The sequence below is a fragment of the Phoenix dactylifera genome, unplaced genomic scaffold (assembly GCF_009389715.1).
Source record: "Phoenix dactylifera cultivar Barhee BC4 unplaced genomic scaffold, palm_55x_up_171113_PBpolish2nd_filt_p 001833F, whole genome shotgun sequence".
In the NCBI taxonomy this organism is placed as follows: domain Eukaryota; kingdom Viridiplantae; phylum Streptophyta; class Magnoliopsida; order Arecales; family Arecaceae; genus Phoenix; species Phoenix dactylifera.
Window position 1 is genome coordinate 17481 of NW_024069124.1, and position 24651 is coordinate 42131.

Sequence of the window (24651 nt, forward strand, 5' to 3'; positions counted from 1 at the left end):
CACTCACCGACATAAGACAGACGCAGCTGGCAGCCCCGACGTCAGGGATCCTTATCTGCCGGACCTGCCTACGGTCCTTCTCCAGCAGCACCGTCTCGATGAGGTTTCGGGCGCCGGCGAAAGTGAAGGCCGACCCCGACTTCGCCCCGGAGCCGGACGGTGGTTCTACAGCCTTACCCTTACCCATCGCTTGGGGAAGAGTCGTGCTGACCGTGCTCGGGGCGGGGGCCGCTCCAGGAATCGACAGGGTCCCGCTTGGCCGGGGCCTCGGCGCGCCCCTCCTTCTCGTGTCATCCGAAGCCGACCGAGTCGAAGGCCGGGTTGGGGACCGATCGCGTCCAACCCGGCCGTCTCGGGTGCGCTCGGATGACACCTCCGGAATAACGGTAGTCTCATCACCGGAGGGCTGATACAGCGCCAACTGTCGGTCCGAGCCCGCGGCGTCCCCGGTTAAATAGGCGGAAAGGCGGATGACGCCTCGGTGACGCCAGAGGACGCCTGGCTGCCGAAGGATCGCTCGCGCCCCAAAGGCGAATCGACGCCATTAAAGAAGGATGTCCGCCGAAATCCGCAGACTGCCAGTTCGGCGACAACCGCTATACGCCATAAAGGAGGCGGGGAGCTCGAAGCGCGCGCGCCTTTCCGAGGGATGGCGGCAATCTCGAAGCATCACTCCCTTCACCCGTTCCCCTCCTGGTTCTAGGCTCGGAAGTGGGGGGCTACTGTTACGGGGGAATTTAGCCACCATGCCCCACGTGACCGGCACGCGCGCCCAGGAAGACTACGGCAGTCCCTTGATCCAGCAATCCGACCCCGAGTCGGATATCTTCGGCTCCGCAGCCCGACCCCGAGTCGGCTGCCCCTTGATCCAGCAATCCGACCCCGAGTCGGATATCTTCGGCTCCACAGCCCGACCCCGAGTCGGCTGCCCCCTGATCCAGCCATCCGACCCCGAGTCGGCAATCTCCCGACAACGACAGGCTGTTCCCCTGAGGCACGCCGCGGCCCCCTGCTCCACTACTCCCTGCAACGGTCGCATCCGGCGCTGCTCCACGATCCCCTGTAACAGCCGTACAAAGTGGAGCCCCACTACGCCCTGTCATGGCCGTACCCAGCGCTGCCCCACGACGCCCTGTAACGGCCATGCCAGTGGCAACTCCATCGTGCCACACGATGACCAACCCCCCAGAAAGACCCCCCAGCCTGGTATATATGCGGCTGGGGGGGAGAAGGGGGAGGGTAAGCAAAGGTTTTCCAGAGTATTCTCTTATCCGCTACTACTATCTCTCCTTCTCCTTCAATCTCCTCTGACTTGATCGTCGGAGGGCCCCCACTACCCCAGTGGTGGTGCGAGGCTTGCCTGCAGGTTTCCCGGTGGAAGGTGGAGCGCAATCAACCCAACTCCAAGGGAACCCCGTTCACACCGCTGTGCCAATCGTTCTCGGTTTGGACCACCAGCAACAGATGGATTCAGTGGTTGCGGTCTCCGCTCCTTCTTACCCATATCCGTCTCTTCCTCGTTGTGGTGCAGCGCCTTGGACAAGTCTTCATTTCTAGGAATTTTGGGAGAAAAAAAATCACGGCCAAGTGACAACCGCACAACTCGAATGAGCCAAAAGAGATAAAATTATGAAGTCAAGAGCCAACGGCAGCACATGCACCACTAAAAGAAGCTTCTTTCTGTGGATGCTCTTATTCCACTTTAGTTATCACATTGCCCGTGTGCTATAAGTAGGAGATGGGTGGAAGGATCATCGCATCTCGGAAGAACAAGGAAGTGGGGATTACCAAAAACTAGAAAAAAAATATGATGCCATTTAAGGCGTTTTTCATCCTTTTGGCTCTCCTCTGCAGTTTAATCATCCAACCAAGTATGGCTACCAGGGATCATGCCCATGATACACAAACAAGTGAGCGTCATCTTATGTCGGCTTTCCTCAAGCCTTATTTATCTGTGTTTCTTATGTCTTTCTTTTCCTCCATTTTTCTGCCCAACCAATTTATTTTGTTTCATTTTTAGAGGCTCACTAGTTTAACACTAACATGTGAAAACAAATTCATCGCAGCAGACATGGTATGGTTTTTCTAACCGGCATATGACAAGCTATGACCCCAAAAAATGATACTTCACATACCAGAAGGGACAAAAATATAACTTTGAGCGGTGTTGGCATAGTAATAAAGACTTACACAATAACTGTTGCATAGATGAAGTTGAAATTTTCTATTGATTTATTGTGGGAGATGTACGGTTATTGATTGCAGCATGTGGCCTTGCTCAGTGTAATCAGAACCCCCTCTTAATCTTAAAAGTTTCTTTTCTTCAATTGCAATAGCCTCACTGATTTCGACATGCGGCCTTGCTTAAAGAAATCAGAACACCTTTAATATCTCCCAATTTACTTCTTTTATTAAAAATATATTGCTTTCTTTTAATTAATATCGCATAAGTTGTAGCTAGAATATGGAGTAAAACATAAGTTACAGCCAAGCCATTCTTTTTTGTTCTCTTTTTTTTTCCAGATTTCCCACTTTATTACAAGAAATTTATCTCATATTTGAAGCAAAAAAGATAGGGACATCTGTAGGCACATAATGTTCTCTGGCTACATGATATGAAGGGACAAGTTTGCTCTTTGAAAATTAATGTGATAGGTAGGGGTGGTTTAATATTGAGTTACCACAAGTGGTATTATCATGCACGTATTAGAACTTCTTACGCACAAAATAGATGTCTTCTATCTGAAAGTGGAAGAGGCCTGACATGAATTAGACTGGTTGCCCACGTGCTGCCATCAAGGCCTAGGGGTCTAAGAGAGCTAAGCTTGATCAAGCTTGGACCTGATTAAGCTTAATTTGAAACTAATTTTAAGCTGGAAACTCAAAGATCAAGTTCGATTTTTCTTATCAATACTTCAAGCTTAATTTCGAACCAACTCGAAGACGAGTGCACTTGATCAGCTCAATAATCTTAAATTGAGTTGAAATCAATTCAAGCTTGATCAAGCCTGGTTCAAGTTTGAATTTTATAGCTTGATTTTAAGCTTGACTCAAGTGTGAATTAATATTTAATTGATTAAAAGAATTATATTAATCAAAGTCCTAATTCAAAAATCCATTATCTATCTACCTGTGTACCTCTCTATACAAACGTACTCACGTACACAGTAAAAGCTTGTTTTATTGATTTAGATTTAATTTATTTATCTGCAATTTGCGCTTTCCTCAATCTAAAGCTTGATCTGAGTTTGACACAATTGGTTTGACATCCCTATCTGCAACACATCATACTGCTAGGTTAAAATAGTTGAATGTGAATTTAACTTCCTCTTGTCCTTCATAACCTAGTATAATCTACTACAACTAGTTTAGAATGGAGGTAAGAAACTTCCTTCAAATATTTTTCTTTTTAAAAAATGAATGGCAAAGGTAGGTCTTGGTGAATGCCGTTGGAATGTTATAAATTTTGAGCTTTTATCTTAAAAAGAAAATTAAATACATCTTTCCCTCTAAGATAATACAAATAATAATTTACAATTGGTTGCGCAGAAGTAGGTGGCCAGAAGCCGGTAGATGCTAAGCCTATTACTCCTGGTGCGTTAAATCCGCGTAGGCCAGTTTATGGAGTGCCCAGCGGTAGGCCTTACCAACCTGGCTGCAGAAAGATCTACGGATGCCGTGCTAATCCTCCCACCCCATAACTGCCACTAAAATTATATCTATACTAGTATCCGGGGCCATTGACCAATCCCGGGTCGAACGTATATTATGTTCACTTTGTATCAATCCATGCATGCACTAAATAAGCAGCCCAACGCAGATGTCAGATCTGGGCTTGTTCAACTTACAACGGAGAGCTATATAATATATACCTCTATATTTTGAGTGCTCTTCTACTGTTATTGTCATTGTTCTAAGACTTGGGGCTCATGTCCATATTATGAAAATCATCATCATTATTGCTGAGTAAAAGAATATGGACTCCTACCCTTGAAAATTATGTTTTATGCTTATACTTTTCTGTTCTGCACTTTTTTATTTTTATTTTTTATTATTTTTTGACAAGCCGGATAGAAGTATGGCAGATCAAAAATAATTCATCAAAAGAAATCAGATAATGCAAATAAACAAGAGTAATAGCAACTGCAATAAATGGCGATAATCTTAGGAACTAAGACCCTATACAAGCAAGTCCATATATGGCTATATTAAAATTATTTTCGTTTGCTTTATAAACTATTTCCATGTTATTAAAGCAGTAGCAATTTGAAAGACAAATCTCGCATGAAATGCAATCCTGATTGAAGACATTGCAGCTGAATCTAAGAAGTTGGGACCACAGGCCTTACGAATTAGAACACTAATTAGTTGTTTCTTCACATGGCGAGCCAACATCATAGTCTGAGGCATACGAGATCCCACAACTGGATGAAGTGAAATCTTGGTTCTTGGTATTTTTTTCTTCCTCATAGTGCTTTCACGCATTCTTCATAACCTTAAATGGTTGGTCTTTGAAGAAGCGCCGCCCCCGTTCTCCGATCCTTCACAAGAAAGTGAAACGAGTGAAATTCCAAGAAGACATCATTGTCTTTAGTGAAGTTATGAATTGAATTCAGGTTTGTGTTAATTGACGGAACACAGAGAGTATTAGAGAGTTTGAAGGAGTGAGGAGAGGAGGGAATGGATGTAGAGCCGACATGGGTTACACGCAAACCTGAACCATCACCGATGACGACCTCGTAAGTGCTATCATATTCGGAGTGGATGGAGAGATTGGCAAGATCGGAAGTGACGTTGTGGGACGTCGCCGAATAAACGAGCTATTTCTTGTTCCAAGAGGAAGATGAAGGAGATGCACAGTTGGCAGAGACGCCAGGCCGCGGCTTCACACAACAAGTTTTAGCTGAATGACCTGGAATGTCGCAAAGTTGGCAAGTGAGGGTGGCCGTATCAGGACGACGATGAGGCCTGGACTTGCCAGAGTGTGGGCGAGAGGTCTTCTTGTTGGAATACTTGTGGTGGTTGGACGCCCGGCATTGGGTGGAGTTCGCAGTGGCAACAAGAGTAGCCGTGGACGTCTCGAGACGACGGATACACTACAACAATAAAGGGTTCTGGCGACTCTATATTGCCGACGCTACAAAAAAGCGTCGGCAAATTTTTTTCTTGCAACGGTAAATGCCGACGCTTGGGAAAAGCGTGGGTAAAAACGTTCCGCCGACGCTTTTAAGCGTCGGCGTAGGAAAAAAATACGACGACGCTTATAAGCGTCGTCGGACTTCACTTCTCCCCCCCACAAAACCCCATCGACCCCCTCCCTCCATAGCCCACAGCCCTAAATCCCTAACTCACGGCGACCGACCCTCTCCGTCCTCAGCCCTTTTCACCGATCTCAGCCAATCTCCTCCGACGAACGATCCCAAATCGTGTTCCTCCGCCGCATCTCCTTCCCCTCCTCCCCCTCTCCGTTGGCCAGGTTTGGGATCTTCTTCTCTTGCTTCGATCATAGGATTGGGATCAGGTATGTCGTCAATCTTGGTTTCATTTTTTTAGAGCTTGCAGGAATTTGTTCATGTTCTCTTGGGTATGAACCCTTGAATTTTATCTATATACGAGGGTTTTCCGGCCGATTTCAGTTTTTTTTTCAAGAAGATGATTAATCTTCCGCACTAGCGAACGATATCCTCTCTTCTTGGATCATCAGCGGTAGATGCTTATCTGAGAAAATTTTGTTTCGTTTAGTTTGGTTTGGCGATTGTTCTCTCCTTCTGGATCATTTTGGATTTCGAAAAGGAATGAGGTTTTGTGGATCTGATTCGGGCAATCTCCGCGTTTTCGGACTTTTAATGGAGCAATAGCCTTCTTTCTTTTCTTTTTTTGTTCGGTTAACGCCTTTTTTGCTTTTCTTTGTTTCTTCAGAATTTTAATGTTGTGATTTCTTCTTGATGAGGTTCTCTTGATCTTTTCTTGGTTCTCTTGGAATTTTTATGTGGTAGTACTTCTGTTTGAGACCCTTTTCTTGATCGCGCAGTTATTGCTTCTTTCCTGATGTACCCATATTTTTTTGGAATTCTACAAGGTGATTCCTTTTTTTCGGTTTTCTTGATTGTTCAGGTGGAGGATATAACGATGGCTGCTAAAAATGGCTCAACGACTATTGAGAAAGAGCAGGTATTCCGGCATTCTTGACAGACTCATAATCTTTTTTATTAGGCATTTTCAAGAAAACAAAGAAATGATTGAAAGAGCAAAAAATAAAAAATTCCCATTTGTAGTTGGATGTGCACCATCGTTTGCTCGACTTCATTTCTTGTCACCTGTATTCTGCCTCTAAAGTGTTTGCCGAGGTCTCTACAAGAGGCTGCATGCATGATAATGCATAGGCATCAATTATCCTGTCTTATCAATTTGTGGGTGGATGTGTAGATCCTGCTCAACCGTTTTTATTAGGCATTTTCAAGAAAACAAAGAAATGATTGAAAGAGCAAAAAATAAAAAATTCCCATTTGTAGTTGGATGTGCACCATCGTTTGCTCTGACCTTGTTTCTTAGTATGGATGGCATGTAGGGTGGTTATCCCTCTGGATCTGCTCATTTGGTTCGGTGGTTGATGAGATAAGTAAATTTGCAGGATTGAAGAGAACAACTGCAGGATCCGCTTCTCCCCCGGCTCTCGCCTACTCCTCCTCCGAGGAGATCCCGTCCGAGTCCCCTGTGTCATCTTGAAGGATGTAAATCTGTTTTCAAACATAATCTTGGAACTACTTTGCTTGAATTTGTCGTTTCTTTTTTTTTTCTTGAGTCACCATGTTTTCTTGAATGCTTTTCTTAGTGGAATATTGGAAAGCTCTGCTACGAATTCGACAGAGCCATACTCGCTCGCCCGGGATAAACAAGTCAAAGTGAGTTATTCATATTGGATTTGCCTCGCTTTTTTTTTCAGGCAAAAAAAAGCAAGAAAGATTTGGCCTTTTCCTGGCTTTTCTTCTCATTAATGATATCTTGCAATTGTACTTGTAGGATTTTGCCTCTCTATCTGGAATCGAGGTGTTCTCCCCTGTGAGCCATACTCTCTTCAATCCTGCAGTTGTTATAGGAAAGGTAGTCCCTAGCTCTTGTACTATCAATTATTATTAGCAGACTCATCAAAAAAAAGGAGTATTACTTGAGGTAAGACTGAAGTTGTGGTATTGGTTGCATTTGTTTTAGAAGGTAATATGGCAATCGATAGGGGGTGGTATTGACAACCAACAATGAAAGTATTGGGTGGTAGTGGTCAGTATTACCTTATTGACAACTTCATTCTTCCTAGTCTCATTGCATGCCCACTCTAACATCCTCATCTCCCCATACTTCAAAAAACAGCTATGGGAATGCGAAATGTACACCATTTAACTAAATGGTGTGTGAGATTTGATTTTAATCACAGAAACAATTTTTAGATGCTCCAGCTCTTTTATATCTTTGCTTTTCCCATTGTTGGATCTGAACTATTGGTCCAGCCACTCTGTGTCAAGCTTCATGGTACTGCAGGGAAGCTCTTAAATAAATTAGAAAGGTTGGGCTAGTGCAGCAATTTGTGAATCATTAGAGTTACCTAATCCTAAATTGAGGTACCAAACTCTGTGAACAATTCTTTGTATACAGTTTAACAATTTTGATGGCTTTTCTTATGTCACCTTTCATCTCTGTAGTGAGGAAGATATACTTATGAACATCTAGATGCTCAATACTTTTGATTTTGAAAACAAAGTTTAAAAATTTTTTAAATTTTTTTTAAAAAAAATAATATTCTAACGACGCTTTAAAGCATCGTTAAAATCACGAAATTTTTTTTTAAAAAAATAATATTATAACGACGCTTTAAAGCGTCGTTAAAATCACAAAATTTTTTTTAAAAAAATTATATTCTAACGACGCTTTAAAGCGTCGTTAAAATCACGAAATTTTGTTAAGAAAATAATATTATAACGACGCTTTAAAGCGTCGTTAAAATCACATTTAACGACGCTTTAAAGCGTCGCTACAAAGCGTCGCTAATTTCCGACGCTTTTGAAAGCGTCGGAAAATATTTTCCCCACTGTAGCATAGGCGACGCTTTACCGACGCTTAGGAAAGCGTCGGGATGGTTTTTACCGACGCTTAAAAGCGTCGCTAAAGGCCAAAAAAAGCGTCGCTAATGCCCAATTTTCTTGTAGTGATATAGCTCTCATGGCCGAGCAATAGATCATGCAGTTCTTCAAAGGTGAGAGGATTCTCACGAGCACGAATGGGTGCAGCAATATCTCGATACTCTGGTCCGAGTCCATTAAGGACATGGAGAGTGATGTCGTCCGCCGAGAGAGGCGAATCAATGACGGCTAACTCATCAGCAATGATCTTCACAGCGTGCAAGAAGTCAGTGACAGATCGGGAACCACGTTGGATATGGGTGAGATCCTCCTTGAGCTGCATAACTCGGGTACAAGAACAATTGGCATAGAGCCGGGATAGTTTCGACCAAGCAGCATGAGACGTCTCCAACGTAGCAATCAGTGGGATGACAGCTTCGAAAACGGAAGCCAAGATTGCATGGAGCAGGAGCTTGTCCTGCCGAAACTAGAGAAGATACACTAGAGAAGGAGACGCAGAGGCGGAGGAGGAGAAGTTTTCCTTCGGCGGATATGGGTTTGTGCCGTCAACATAACCCAAGAGATCATAGCCGATGAGGAGGGAGACAAACTGGGCACGCCAGGAGGTGAAGTTAGATGACGTAAGCTTCAACGGAAGCTGGGTTGCTGCATTGATCGAGATCAGTTGTATAGTAATGGTGGTGGGTTATTACCGACAGCGATCGTAGCATTGGATGAGACGCTGGAGGCCATGGAAGAGGGGAAAAGGATCGCTTTCTTCTCGTTGGAGGAAGGAGCGCTCTGATACCATAAAGAAATAGAAGTCTCAATATTTCACGATAGGAGGATAAGGTACATATAGAAGAGAGAGAGAGAGAAGAGAGTGGTTAACAGAATAACCAACTGGGATGATCATATCCTAAGAGATATACACAAATCCTTTAGTCGGTGCTGAAGTATCGGAGGAATGGGTTAAGCGAAGGATTATTCGATGTTCCTGTTAAAAGCTGCTTGATGGGGGATGTTTTCTGATTCCTGTTTACCTAAAAATACGCTAAACAGATCGTTGTTAGAACCGACAAACAATGTTTAATTTAATTATACTCTTACCTTTTCTACTCGAAGAATAGTGGTCATAAGAGGTCGATCCACAGGGAGGCGATTGGAGTTGCTTAAAAATTAAAACGTTCACTTGGATTAAAAACCGATTTTTGAATGATAATAAAAAAAAACATTACCTCAAGAAGGTTGAATGATTCTCTGGTCTACCAGAGAATATTTTCTATTTGAAATTAATGAAAAGACAGGTACTTAGATTCAAAAAGCATTTATATATTTAACTAATTAAAGAAGAGCTTTGGCATAGAAGATTGATGGAAGCTAAGAAGATTGAAGCCTGAAACATAAATTGCATAAAAGAAAAATTAAATATATTGCATAAAAAAAATTTAAAAGATTGCATAAAAAAAGAAATTAACTTGAACCTAGAACAAGGATTGCATGAAAGAAAAATTTAATAGATTTCATAAAAAGAAATGATTACAAGAAGTAAAAAAAATTGAAGATGAAGCCAATGCTTCTTTTCTTCTGCAAATAAAAAGGGAACAAGAAATAAAGGGAAAATCAAATAGAAAACTCCCCTTTCTTCTCTCCCCTATTTTTTTATTCTTCTTTTCAAACAAAATAGAGCCATGCTCTGTTTCTTTTTCTTCCTCCTTCTCGGGTCACCCCCTCTCCCTTTTTGAACCAGCCGACCCCCCCCCCCCCCTCCTCCTTCTTCTCCTCTCCTTAAATAGGTCGCCCACCTCTTTGGCCCGCCAATGGATCCCTTGATGGAGGAGTAACAGAAGCTTGATCGCAGGGAGAAATGAGCTAGCCACGAGATGCTGGGATCACGGAGAGGTGGGATTCCAGGAGGTGGATCCGATGAGGGGGCGCTGCGGGATCGCTGGGAGGAGGCGATCGTCCGGGTCGCGTGATCGATGGGAGGGAGTTGATCACGGATGTGGTGCTTGGGGGATCCGATTGCTGATTTGGGAAGGAAGCTGGGATGCAGAATGGCACGGGATGAGATGCTGGAACTCGGAAGAGGAGGACGCGGCATCTTGGATCAGCCTTGCAATCGGACGGAAGAAACTGGGGCTCGTGGAATCGCTGGGAGAAGAAATGGATGCTAGGATCATGGCTTGAAATCGGACGTGGGAGGCTGAAACGGAAGGGAGGAGATGCGGAAGAGGCGGACGGGCGTGGGATCCTTTCTTCTCCCCTGTTTCCGCACGGGATGAAGCTGGAGATCTTTGAAACGGGTGGCCGGAAGCTTTGGACGCTGGGATCTGTGGCTGGAATCACGCTTCATGGATTTCCTCTTTGGACCATGGGAGGATGGGAGCGCCGGCTGTGAATCTTGGCTGCTGGGAGGCAGGCGTGGATCGGGGAGGAAAGATGCAGACATGGATGCTTCATGGGGACCGTTGCTCCTCCTTCGTTTTCGCACAGGCTGAGACGGGAAGAAGGCTAATCTGGAAGAGGGCTGTGCGATGCAGGGAGATTGCAGAGTCTTAGGATGCGGGGCTGATTTGGAAGGTGATCCGATGGACGGCGCGGATGCTGGGACATCGCAACGTGTTGAAGACGTGATTCTGATGATAAACCGTGGGATGGGTAGTATAATGTGAAAAATCACTCGGGGGCAAATGTGCTCGACTAGGTCATGGTAGGATTGGGCCTGCGCAATCTGTACCAAATGCGCATTTAAACTTTAATTTGTAATAATCTGTACCAAACGAAAATATAATATTAAACCGGTGAATTTATCATTATCAGTTAGCAATAACACTAATTTAGGTGATATGTAGATCGCACTTTTGTGCTCTCATCACACCCCCCAACTAGCTTATTGCTAGTCTCTAGCAATTAACGAGCAAACAATAAATAAGGGTACAAAAAATGTAGTCTAACCTATGACTTTTTTTTTAATTGAAGCTAAATACACAAAACTAAGATATGTACCCATTTTCGTAAGGAATCACGATTGCACTTAGCATGTGCAACAAGCCTTTAAATTCCTAGGTTACCCTAGTGGACGAGTGTTGTCTCGTGAGGGTTTGCAGTGAAGTTACCCACAAACTTCATCAGTTAGGAATTTTCAATGTTTAACTTGAATTTTGAACAAGTATTATTGTTTGAACCTAGAATTGCAAGGACAATAGAGACTTATTGCTATCATCTTTAAACAGATTCTAACTCAAGTTTCATTATACCCCATCTATTTGCTAACAAGTCAAGAATGTAGTGAGGTGCAAGATAGTATCATATAAATGAGTGGCTTTCACTTACTTCCAACATGATCACTCCAATTTTCAAGACTTTCTATAGTTAAATGGTAATAAACATCCCAAATTTATTTATTATTATTATTTTTTTATTTTATTTTTTTAATCAGATTGAATGCTAAGAAGAATGACTTGTACAATATCTAGCCTTAATAAGCTTTCTAGCTAACCCATATAGCGAGTGTTAGGCCAATGACTCCCCATCCAGATGGCTCAGGGCACTAGGTGTAAAGACACCCTAACAGGCTTAATAACTCAAGTCAACCAGGCTCCAAGGCCGAATTAGTCACTCAGAGTTTAATCTAAGTCATTTTCACCTTTTCATGCGAACACTCGCTGCTTGCCAGGCAAGAGGCCCGGTTACTCAGTGAGAAGACTTAAAATAAACTCCTTTCTTTTTTCTTTTTTTTTTAGTGTGTTCATCACATATCTAACTTTAAATTATCCAGAAGATTAAAAGTATTCATATTAGTTGCAAGTTTACATACCCCACTATTCATGTGCTTACGTGTAGGTGCTAAATCATCTTCTATCATGTTAGCAGAAGATAGGTGGAACGAAAACTCAAGCTAGAACTGCTATCATATTTCTTAACTCAAAGCTATTGTCAAAGCAATTCCTAGTTTATACAGCCAAAAAGATTAGATTTTGAGTTAAAAATTTGAAATCCCCTTTTTTTTATCTTTTTAGGCAGAAAAATCAAAAATATTTTCACCCCCATACCTAAATCTAACATTGTCCTCAATGTTAAAGAAAATTTAAAGTAGTAATAGGACAGAGGAGAAGTTACCTGATATGGATAGGTAAATTGACAATTGAGGCAAAAACCTACAAACCTGTATGTTAGTAATTTATTGAAATATATTTTTTTTATAATATTTACATATTGGGTTGCCTCCCAAGAGCGCTAAGTTTTATGTCTTCAGCCAGACAAAATGTAGATTCATTTTTTTTCAACCATTATCTAAGAATGATTTTGGAAGAGTCCGAGGAAGAACAGTCGGCTGATGACGATCTATGCTCATAAGGGGAACAGAATTAGGGAGCGCATGCTTGACCCCTTCCTTGGAATGGGCAAGGTAAGCCTCTAAAGGGTCCGTACTATAAGTTTGTAAGAAAGTCTTCTGAACCAGACTTTCAATCATGTCAACTTCATTGATTTCTTCATCGTCTGGTGGTTGTTTACTTATGTTGAAGACATTAAGCTCGACTTTCATTTTGCCAAAAGATAACTTCAGCATGCTATTTCGACAATTTATCACAGCATTTGCTATGGCTAAGAAAGGTCTACCTAAAATTATAGGTGTGTGATTATCTGGATGTATTACAGGTTTGGTTTCAAGGATAACGAAGTCTACAGAATAGTAAAACTCGTTTACCTTCACTATTACATCCTCTACAATCCCCTTGGGGTACTTCACCGTCTTATCTGCTAAGAAAAGGATAATATTTTTGGGCTTTAATTTCTCCAAACCTAACTTTTGGTACACATAGTAGGGAAGTAGGTTCACACTGGCTCCTAAATCTAATAGGGCTCTCTGAATGATCGTCTCTCCTATTTTTATTTCAATGGTGGGGCAACTAGGGTCTTTGAATTTCGGGGCAATCTGTTGTTGAATGAGAGATGAGGCTTGTGCAGCCATAACAGCTTGCCTAGGAATGCTGGTTTTTCTTTTGACCGTGGTGAGGTCTTTCAAGAATTTTGTATAGGAGGAAATTTGTCGTATGGCATCGAGAAAAAGTATATTTATTTGAACAGTTTTAAAGACTTCCATTATTTCATCAAAGTTAGATTGTTTCTTGGAGTCCTAAAGTCTACTGGGAAAGGGAACCTTAGGTTTGTATGTTTCTATGGGTTCTTCCTTTTTGTCCTGTTCTTGACCCCTCTTTTGAATAGAGTTCTTATTGGATTCATTCTTATTTTCTTTTACGTGTTCAGGAAGTTGGACTTTATTGTCCACTTGCTTGCCAGACCTTAAAGTGGTAATTGCCTGGACTTCATAGGTCGGATTTTTATTAGAATCGATTTGATACTGACCTCTCTGACCTTGATTTTGTTGTCTACTAGGGTTAGGCACTGGTTGACTAGGTAGTTCACCTTTCTTCCTATCCCTTAGAGAGTTTGCTATTTGGCTTAGACTAACCTCAAGTTTTGCAATTGCTTGCGTATGGAATTGGTTAGTCTGGGCTTAGGCTGTATTAGTCTGTTGTTGTTGCTTGATAAAATCTTGTTGTTGTTTCATCATATTAGCCATCATGGTTTCTAATGGTGAAGGTTGCTGTCGGATAGGGACATTATAAGGAGGTACAGATGGAACCAAAGGTTGGTTCTGTGATGGACCTATTTTGGAAAAGTTGTTCTGAAAACCTGATAGACCACCTTGATGCTGAATAGGTTCATTTTGCTTGTATGAGAAATTTGGATGGAACCTATTGTTGGGAACCCGCCCATGCTGCAGAAAATTTAAAAAATTCAGATGGCAGCGGAAGTGGCATGCGTGGGATCAACGTTCATCTCATGAACGTTATTCAAAATCGTTCGTAGATAAATTAGGATTAAAAACTTTTAAAACAATTAGGAAGATCAGATCTTCACCTTGTGCGAATAGATGATCACCGCAAACTGAAGTTCGTAGTTTAGGATGAAGGTTTGCTTGAAGCCGCACACGCGTCCGGCCTCTACGAATATCCACATGAAGTAGAGAACCGATCAAAGCTTCCTAGTCTCCCCGAGGTGCTAGCTCCCTTGCAAAGACTACTTTAGATGGCTGATTTCCTTCCTTTGAATCAACCCTTGATTGTGCTTGGGAGGAGGAAGAAGAAGGAGGAATCTTGAAGAAGAATCAAAGGCAAGACCCAGCCTTTTTCTTTTCCCTGCGTTGGAAGAAGGAAGGGAGGAGGAGGAGGCTGCCAAGACCTTCTTTTCTTCTCCTTGCTTGCGGCTGAACCAAGGAAAGGGAAGAGGGAGGCGTACGGCTGAAAGGGGGAGGGCTTCAATGCCCTAGAGTGCTGCCCATGGTCCCCTTAAAAAGCATGAGGAGCTCCTACAAATTAGGAGCTCCTTGATTACTTTCCAAGAGGGGTGCCGGCCCCTCTTGTTTGCCGTACCAAGGGAGAATAAGGGGAGGGGCGTACACCCCTCCCTCTTGGCTAGCCCTAGTCCTCCTCTAAGGAGGATTAGGATATGCCCCTCCCTCTTGGTTAGCCCTAGTCCTCCTCTAAGGAGGATTTGGAGGCCTTCATGTGGCTAAGTCCTAATCTAATTAGGCTTAGTCCAAGGGTGAACCAATTTTGGGTTTAATCCATGCAAGTCCTAATCCAATTAGAACTCAAATGAATTATGACTCAATTGAACTCTTCAATCCTAATCCAATTAGGAGTCATTGTAATTCATTAGATTAATAATTAATTAGGACTTAAGAAATCCTAATCCAATTAGGACTTATTTAATTTTAGTCCTAATCTAATTAGGACTCTAATTTGAATCCGAAGTCCTAATCTAATTAGGACTTCTAGGAATCCTACACTAAGTAGGAATCCAAGTTGAATTCAAAAATCCTAATTCAATTCCCAGTCCCAATCCAATTAGGACTCCAAGAATCCTACACCAAGTAGGATTCATGTTTAAGTTCAATTAATCAATTTTCATTGTTCCTTCTTCAACTGATTATCAATCGAATTAATTACTCGTGATTCATAATCATATTTCAACCATCGGATCGGTCAATACCTCTAGTGTGTGTAACCCCATAGGTTCTATTCTGTCTGGTAGTGAGATATATTGCGATCTCTATCACAATATCATTGAAAACTTCTTTCAATGGGTTGGAACAGTTCCAACTCAACTCATCGAGATTTATCGATCATCAAGATATTCCCTGTGAGTCTTACCATCCACCAGTGACACCTAGCAGCATGTAGTGGCTACCCAACAGAATGGAATGATGAATCTCTAGGTGCAGTTATCGTATGATACAGTCCTTCTATCATGGATCCCTACAGGACGGAGGTCATGGACAACTCGTCAAACCCCATCATCTGTCATATGTCAAGATTTATTTGACTTAAGTTTGAGAGTGGAAAACTCTTTCTCCACTGTGTATACTGCCCCGGCCGAGGTCTTACGAACTCAGTCTTATAAATCACATAGGATCTCTCCTTATCTATCAAGATCGATAGATTCCATATAGGTGCATACCCTACTCCTACAGTGAACCTACTGCAGCCAATCTACACTGCATGGACCCGTATGTCTAGAGACAATGTATACGTGTAGTCAAACTACAATAACCTCACTGTGAGTAGCCGAAGCACCGCAGGTCAAAGGACCAGTCACACTACTGCAACATCAAGCAAGTCACTGACGAGTGGATAGACATCCAAGTGACTTCTTGTCTTGGTCATGCTCAGTACCCTTGTTCTTTAACAAGCACCTGCACTATTACTTCAGTGTCCCTACACTATGGACTTGAGTCTCGTCCATCCTCAAGGAAAGTAATGTGTGCACTGATCTCATCGGATCGATCACCGTCCTCGTGATGATCCATCGATTAGGAGCATTTAGAAATTAATCACCAATGATGCATGGCTCAAATTCTCAACTCTTGAGAATATGCATCATCATCTTATTAATTCTTTGGACGATTCATAGACACATTAACAATATGAATGAAAAAGATGCCTTTTATTTATTCAATAATAAAGTCAAGTACAAAATTATGTCCCAGAATTAATAATGTGTCAGCCAGATTGGCTTGTAGGGCATACATCTAACAATCTCCCACTTGCACTAAAGCCAATCAGTCATATATCTAAGTCCCATCTTCTCAGGGTGGGCTTCAGTCTTTTACTAACTCAGCTGCTTAGTGAACGGGTCCGCTACATTGTCGGCGGAGTCTACTCTCTGCACCTCGACATATTTCTTCTCAACATAGTCGCGTATGAGGTGAAAGCGCCGCTCTATATGCTTGGACTTCTGATGAGACCTTGGCTCCTTAGCAAAAGCTATGGCGCCATTATTATCGCAGTAGAGTGTTATGGCATCTGATGACATTACATCCAATTCCGCAATGAATTTCTTGAACCAGAAGCCTTCCTTAGCAGCTTCAGAGGCGGCGATGTATTCAGCTTCCATAGTAGAATCAGCAATGATTGGTTGTTTAGAACTTTTCCAATTTACCGTACCACCATTGCACAAGAACATATATTCAGATGTAGACTTTCTATTATCAATATCAGTCATGAAGTCTGAATCTGTGTACCCTTCTACCTTTAACTCTGATGCTCCTCCAAAGACCAAGAATAAATCTTTAGTTCTTCTTAAGTACTTAAGAATATTCTTCACAGCTGTCCAGTGCTCTTCACCTGGATTCGACTGATATCTGCTAGTGACACTTACAGCAAGGGCTATATCAGGTCGTGTACACCGCATGGCATACATGAGGCTCCCTATTGCCGAAGCATAAGGGATCTTGCTCATGCACTGAATCTCTTCAGATGTGTTGGGGCACATCTTCTTAGAGAGATGAATTCCATGCCTAAGGGGTAAGAGATCCCTTTTGGAGTTTTCCATGTTGAACCTTTTCATCACTTTCTCTATGTACATCTTCTGTGATAGGCCAAGCATCCTTTTGGATCTATCTCTATAGAAATTTATCCCCAAAATATAGGATGCTTCCCCAAGATCTTTCATGGAGAACTCTTTTGACAACCAGACCTTAACTGAGGTTAGCATGGGAATATCATTTTCTATTAGGAGGATGTCGTCCACGTACAGTACGAGAAATACGACAGCACTCCCACTAACCTTCTTGTAAACATATGATTCCTCTTCGTTCTTGATGAAATCAAATATTTTGATTGCATCATTGAAATGAGTGTTCCAACTCCGAGATGCTTGCTTTAGTCCATAAATGGATCTTTGCAGCTTGCAGACCTTGTGATCTCCATCACTGGAAGTGAAACCCATAGGCTGCTCCATATAGATATCTTCATCAAGATATCCATTTAGGAAAGCAGTTTTCACATCCATCTGCCAAATTTCATAATCATAAAATGCTACAATGGCAAATAATGTTCGGATGAATTTCAGCATGGCTACAGGTGAAAAGATCTCCTGATAGTCAATGCCTTCGCGCTGACTATACCCTTTCGCTACTAGCCTTGCCTTATAGGTCTCTACCTTTCCATCCGAACCTATCTTTCTTTTGTAGATCCATTTGCATCCAATAGGTACAATACCTTCTGGTGGATCCACTAAGGTCTAGACTTGGTTAGAATGCATGGAGTCTAACTCTGACTTCATAGCTTCCAACCATTTTTCGGAATCGATATCTGATATCGCCTCGTCGTAGGTTTTGGAATCCTGTATGTGTTCCCTATCTCCCATGAGGAACATTTCCTTAGTATCCTCTATCGGGAGGATGGGAGACCCTACTAGATCTGCGAGGTGGAGAAGGGACAACGTGTACTGACTTTGTATGAATGGGTTCTATAGGATCCATGACTCGTTGCTTTTCAAAGACTTTCTCTTCAAGCTCAATTTTCCTTCCACTGCCTCTATCAAGGATAAACTATTTTTTCAAGAAGATGGCATGTCGGCTCACAAACACATTGTGATCCTCTGAGACATCAAAATTATATCATAATGACTCTTTAGGATATCCTATAAAACGAGCACTTATGGTCCTAGCCTCTTGCTTGTCCGCCTGTAGTCGCTTGACATGGGCCGGACATCCCCAAATCTTGAGATAACCAAGACTTGGTTTCTTACCATGCCATATCTCATACGGTGTGGTAGGAACGGATTTAGAGGAAACTCTATTCAGTAGATAAATTGCGGTACGTAAGGCATTTCCCCAAAGAAACATAGGTAAATCAGTGAAGCTCATCATGGACCGGACCATATCTATCCAATAGAGTCTGATTTCTCCTCTCTGACATCCCGTTGAGTTGAGATGTACCCGGAGGAGTCCATTGTGAGACTATGCCATTCTCCTTGAGATAGTTCCGGAATTTTCCACTAAGGTATTCTCCTCCTCGATCTGATTGAAGAGCCTTAAGGGGTTTTTCAGTTTGTTTTTCTACTTCATTTCTGAACTCTTTGAACTTTTCAAAAGATTCAGATTTATGTCTCATAAGATACACATACCCATACCGTGAATAATCATCGGTAAAGGTAATGAAGTACGAATAACGACCCCTGGCTAGCACATCGAATGGGCCACACACATCTGTATGTACCAGGGTAAGTATTTCAGTGGTCCTCTCCCCATGTCCTACAAAGGGCAATCTAGCCATTTTTTCTTGAAGATAGGACTCGCAAACTGGATATGACTCGAAAGTCAATGAGCCGAGAAGCCCATCTTTATCCATTTTGTTCATTCTGTCCTCTCCAATATGGCCAAGCCTGAGGTGCCACAAATACTTTTGGTTTATCTCATCCCTAGATCTCTTGGATCCTTTGGCACTCACTTCTTGCTCAGACACATTTACAGATACATCCATATGCAAATGATAGAGACTATCAATCATAAAACCACATGCGACTATTTTATTTCTGAAATAAATAGAACAGCAGTCTTTGTCAAATGTAAAAACATGACCTTCCTGTGCTAGACATGAAACCGAAATTAAATTTCTGCTAGCAGCAGGTACATAATAACAGTCTCTAAGTAATAAACTAAAATCAGACGGTAGTCGCAGAGGATAGGTGCCCACAGCCACAGCAGCAACTTTTGCCCCGTTGCCAATCCGAAGGGTTACCGCACCTTCCGCCAGCCTTTTACTTTCCTTTAGACCCTGCATAGTAGTGCATAAGTGAGCACTAGAACCAGAATCTATAACCCAACTAGAAGTAGAGGAAACCGTAAGGTTAGTTTCAATCACGAGCAAGTCTAACATACCTTTTGAAGGTGTGTCTGCCTTTTTGTTCTTCAGGCTCTTGAGGTATAAAGGACAGTTCCTCTTCCAGTGGCCATCGGCATTGCAGTGGAAATATTTTTCTTTGTCATTAGTCTTTTTCTTTTGAACTTCCTTCTTTGGCTTCTTGTCTTTCTTCTGCTTCTTCGCAGGCTTCTTTTTCTTCCAAGTAGACTTTTTCTTGGAGCCAGAAGTCAACTCAGCAGCAAGGACATTGCCCCTTGAACCTTTCAAAGCTCTCTCAGCAGTTACCAACATGTTTAATAGTTCAGTCTTAGTGCATTCAATCTTATTCATGTGGTAGTTTACTATAAACTGTCCAAATGAATCAGGAAGGGATTGTAGGATCAGATCTACTTGCAATTCCTTGTGCATGTTCATACCGAGCTTCTCAAGCTCCTCTAGGTCCTTGATCATAGTCAGACCGTGATCATGGACAGAATGCCCCTCGCACATCTTTGTCTTGAAGAGCCTCTTGGACACTTCAAAACGAACTGTGCGACTCTGCTCACCATACAACTTTTGCAGGTGTGCCAGTATTGTTGGGAATTGTATCCTAAATGTCAATCGTCAGCATGTTGATGATTAAATGAATTGACAAATCAATAAAGTATTTTTTGGCATTATTCATCATTTTACATCTTCAAATGAATTCTTATATGATGAAGTCCTTAGGACTTATTAATGATAAAGGAGAATTTATCTTCGAGTCCTTAAACTAGTTCGCGACCAAATGATATGTTGTTACAAGGACGACAGCATTATCGAGATTAGGTCGTTGTGTGACATATACGTGTTAGATGTATGCCCTAGAAGCCAATCTGGCTGACACATTATTAATTCTAGGGACATAATTTTGTACTTGACTATTTATTATTGAATAAATAAAAGGCATCTTTTCATTCATATTGTTTATGTGTCTATGAATCATCCAAGAAATTAATAAGATGATGATACATATTCTCAAGAGTTGAGAATTTGAGCCATGTATCATTGGTGATTAATTTCTAAATGCTCCTGATCAATGGATCATCACGAGGACGGTGATCGATCCGATCAGTGCACAGATCACTTTCCTTCTGGATGGACGAGACTTGAGTCCACAGTGTAGGGACACTGAAGTGATAGTGCAGGTGCTTGTTAGAGAATAAGGGTACTGAGCGTGACCAAGACAAGAAGTCACTTGGATGTCTATCCACTCGTCAGTGACTTGCTTGATGTTGCAGTAGTGTGACTGGTCCTTTGACCTGCGGTGCTTCGGCTACTCACAGTGAGGTTATTGTAGTTTGACTGCACACATACATGGTCTCTAGCCATATGGGTCCATGCAGTGTAGATTGGCTGCAGTAGGTTCACTGTAGGAGTAGGGTATGCACCTATAAGGAATCTATCGACCTTGATAGAAGAGGAGTGATCCTATGTGATTTGTTAGACTGAGTTCTAAGACCTTGGCCAGGGCAGTAATATAAAGTGGAGAAAGAGTTTTCCACTATCGAACTCGAGTCGAACAAATCTTGACATATGACAGACGATGGGGTTTGACGAGTTGTCCATGACCTCCGTCCTGTAGGGATCCACGATAGTAGGATTGTATCACACGTTAACTGCACCTAGAGGTTCATCATTCCATTCTGCTGGGTAGCCACTACATGCTGCTAGGTGTCACTGGTGGATGATGGGACTCATAGGGATTATCTTGATGATCGATAAACCCTAATGAGTTGAGTTAGAATCGTTCCAACCCATTGAAAGGAGTTTTCAATGATATTGAGATAGAGATCACAATATATCTCACTACCAGTCAGAATAGAACCTATGGGGTCACACACAATAGAAGTATTGACCGATCCGATGGTTGAAATCGTGATTAGGAATCACAAGAAATCAATTCGATTGATATTCGGTTGAAGAAGGAACAAAGGGAATTAATCAATTGGACTTAAACACAAATCCTACTTCGGGTAGGATTCCTAGAGTCCTAATTGGATTAGGACTGGGAATCCTAGTTGGAGTAGGACTGGGATTCCTACTTGGAATAGGATTCCTACAATCCTAATGAGATTAGGAATTTTGAATTAAAATAGGATTCCTACTTGGAGTAGGATTCCTAGAAATCCTAATTAGATTAGGACTTCGGATTCAAATAGAGTCCTAATTGGATTAGGACTAAAATTAAATACATCCTAATTGGATTAGGATTCCTTAAGTCTAAATTAATTATTAATCTAATGAATCAATATGACTCCTAATTGGATTAGGATTGAAGAGTTCAATTGAGTCATGGTTCATTCAAGTCCTAATTGGATTAGGACTAGCATAGATTGAACCCAATTTGGCGAATCCTAATTAGATTAGGATTAAACCATGAGAGAGGCACCTAATCCTCTTTGGAAGAGGATTAGGTTAACCAAGTAAGAGGGGCATCAGCCCCTCTCCACATGGCTAGGGCGACATGAAGAGAGGGGGCCGGCGCCCCCTCTTAGGTAAGTTGTCATGGAGCTCCTAAATGTTAGGAGCTCCACTCCCTTTAAAAGGAGGCTAGGGCCGGCACCCTAGATGAATCCATCCCTCTCCTTGCAGCCGTGGCCTCCTCCTCTTCCTCCTTGGTCTTCAACCAAAAGCAAGGGAGCAAGAAAGATCTCTTGGCGGTCCTCTTCTTCCTCCTTCGTTTGGGATTCGAAGTAAGGGAAAGCAAAGGTTGCATCTAGCCTTCTTGTTCTTCTTCAAGATCCCTTCTTCTTCCTCCTCCACTCAAGCACAATCAAGGGTTGATTGAAAGAGAGGAGATCAGCCATCAAAGCTATCTCTGCAAGGGAGCTAGCACCCCGGTGAGATAGAAAGCTTGGATCGGTTCCTGCTTCGTGTGGATACCCGTAGAGGCCGGACGTTTGAACGGCTTCAAGCGAACCCTCTTCCAAAACCACGAATTCAGATTTGCGGTGATCATCTACCCGCGCAAGGTGAAGATTTGATCTTCCTAATAGTTTTAAAAGTTTTAATTCTTACCTAATTACGAAAGGTCTCGAAACAACGTTCATGTGATGAACGTCGATCCCGCACATGCCTCTTCCGCTGCCATCTGATTTAATTTTTGAAATATCAGCGGCATGGGCGGGTTCCCAACAGTGGTATCAGAGCCTAGGCTTCGTAGATTAAGGTAAGAATTAAATATCTAAAGGCTTATTAGATCTGAAAATTGAATGATCATGCATGCTGAAAAATTCTGCATGCAGATTTTTCAGGGGTGCTGATTTTTTACATGCTGATTTTTATGTGATAAAAAGATGATTCTAAATGCATTGTTAATGGGATTACAAAGTTTAGAATCATGATTAGCATGATCAGCGACCTATGTCATGATATAATCAGTTAGTTTTCAGATCTGAAAATTATAATTGTTGCATACGGTGATGGTCATAGGATTCAACCCCTTTTGGTATCAAATGTAATGACCTGCGATGTGATCTGCGATGTCATGTAATTTTTCAGATGCTTGCATGCATCTTATTTGATGTTTTGAGAGGCTTGCGTGCCTCCTAAAAGGAGATGTAATTTATTTTTATTTTTATTTTACATCTGGTTGTATTTCTGTGATGTGATGTACATCAACGATCAAGTTGAAGCAAAGGCATGAGATGAAAGGTGATCTAAGCGGTTGATGGCGATGGGATCAAGAGTTGATCAAGGATCGAATCAAGGAGGCTTAGAACCAATTCAAGAGTTGAAGACCACTTGATCGATTGATGTGCATGTGCTTGTAATACGACCTAATTAGAATCCATGATCATCACCTATTTAAAGTTTAACTTTATTTGATGCTGCGATTATAACTGTCTGTGATGTACCGTTTGCATGAGATGTGAATGCAAGTCGGGTAGATAGGTTTACATGTGATGTAGCAAACCCAATTGAGACCTAAATCAAAACCTCCTCAATCAAGTCGAGAGTGAACCGACATGAGCAAGTCATATTAGATTAATTGATCTAATTGGTGTCTAGGAAAGCATGAAAGGTGGTTACTTAATTAGGACCTTACTCTCTGAGTAAGGGGAGCCTCCCACCTGCTTACCTGGCCAATTGTTCGATTACCTCTTATGAAGGGCTCAAGTTGCAAACACTAAGACCTGATTAACCAATATTAAGTCAATAGGTCTTCCACTGTAGTAGAGCTGCTAAGGCCTTTCTGATGTTGATTTGTCTCGGCTGGACACAGTGGTCAAGTTGCATCGGGGGGCTGGACCTCTCTATAGACATGAGATGTTGTAGGGTAAAGGTGGGGTTGGGCACCAATAACTGTTAGATGAGGACCCAATGGCGACTTTATTCCTACGGTTGTACGGTGGGTCTGACTTAACTATGAAATGGGACCAATAACTGTTAGGTGAGGTCTTCATGGCTTAGAGACCAAGTAACACTGCAACATGCTTGAGAAGCATTGTACAAGAGTTGTACACTCATCCATCTATGTGTCACCAATAACTGTTAGGTGAGGTGGCATGTAAATCGGTGGGACCGCAGTACCCACTAGAAATCCTAGTCGTGTGGGATTTTCGTTTTCCTACCAGGGGAGTGTGAGGGATTCGAGAAAATAGTGGGAGTTACATTTGTTCTAAAAGACCTTAGAACAGATTAGGATCAAGTACAAAAGTCTAACTAGAATCTTTACTCTCTGCAGATACAATGTCAGCTTCAAACCCTTTGACCCGTATTCTTGAGACCAACCGACTGACCGGAACCAATTACAAAGACTGGCTTAGAAATCTCAAAATTGTTTTGGACTGTGAGAAAATAGGCTATATACTCGATTCAGATATCCCCACACTACCAGCACGTCCTACTGATGTTCAGCGTGAGATGCATAAAAAGTGGTTGGATGATGACATTAGAGTAAAATGCTATATGATGGCATCCATGTCTAATGAACTCCAATGCCAGCATGAAAATATAAAGACTGCTAGGGAGATACTGGCACACCTGCAAGAGTTGTATGGTGAGCAGAGTCGCACAGCTCGTTTTGAAGTGTCCAAGAGGCTTTTCAAAGCGAAGATGCGCGAAGGGCAGTCTGTCCATGATCACGGTCTGACCATGATCAAGGACCTAGAGGAGCTTGAGAAGCTCGGTATGGACATGCACAAGGAATTGCAAGTGGATTTGATCCTACAGTCACTTCCTGATTCATTTGGTCAGTTTATAGTAAACTACCACATGAATAAGATTGAATGCACTAAGACTGAACTAATCAACATGTTGGTAACTGCTGAGGGAGCCTTGAAAGGTTCAAGGGGCAA

At 42.1% G+C, this 24651-nt stretch overlaps 1 protein-coding gene across 7 annotated transcripts; it reads left to right on the plus strand.

Annotated features, from left to right (window-relative positions):
* The first annotated feature begins 1677 nt into the window (after positions 1 to 1677).
* Positions 1678 to 24077, plus strand: LOC103697698 ((6-4)DNA photolyase-like). Of its 7 annotated transcripts, XR_005510155.1 has the most exons (7): positions 1691 to 1910; positions 3550 to 5521; positions 6115 to 6171; positions 6632 to 6731; positions 6833 to 6902; positions 7021 to 7101; positions 7210 to 7723. XR_005510155.1 is itself a non-coding variant. In XM_039122861.1 (5 exons), exons 2-5 carry the CDS (start codon positions 6143 to 6145, stop codon positions 7255 to 7257), a joined length of 429 nt encoding a protein of 142 aa, XP_038978789.1. In that variant the 5' UTR covers positions 1678 to 1910; positions 6115 to 6142; the 3' UTR covers positions 7258 to 7723. The 7 variants fall into 7 exon arrangements, 5 of the variants coding, with proteins under 5 accessions (XP_038978789.1, XP_038978787.1, XP_038978786.1 ...); XR_005510154.1 differs by having other exon boundaries at positions 1692 to 1910; positions 7021 to 7723; XM_039122861.1 differs by lacking the exon at positions 3550 to 5521 and having other exon boundaries at positions 1678 to 1910; positions 6632 to 6902.
* Positions 24078 to 24651: the final 574 nt, after the last annotated feature.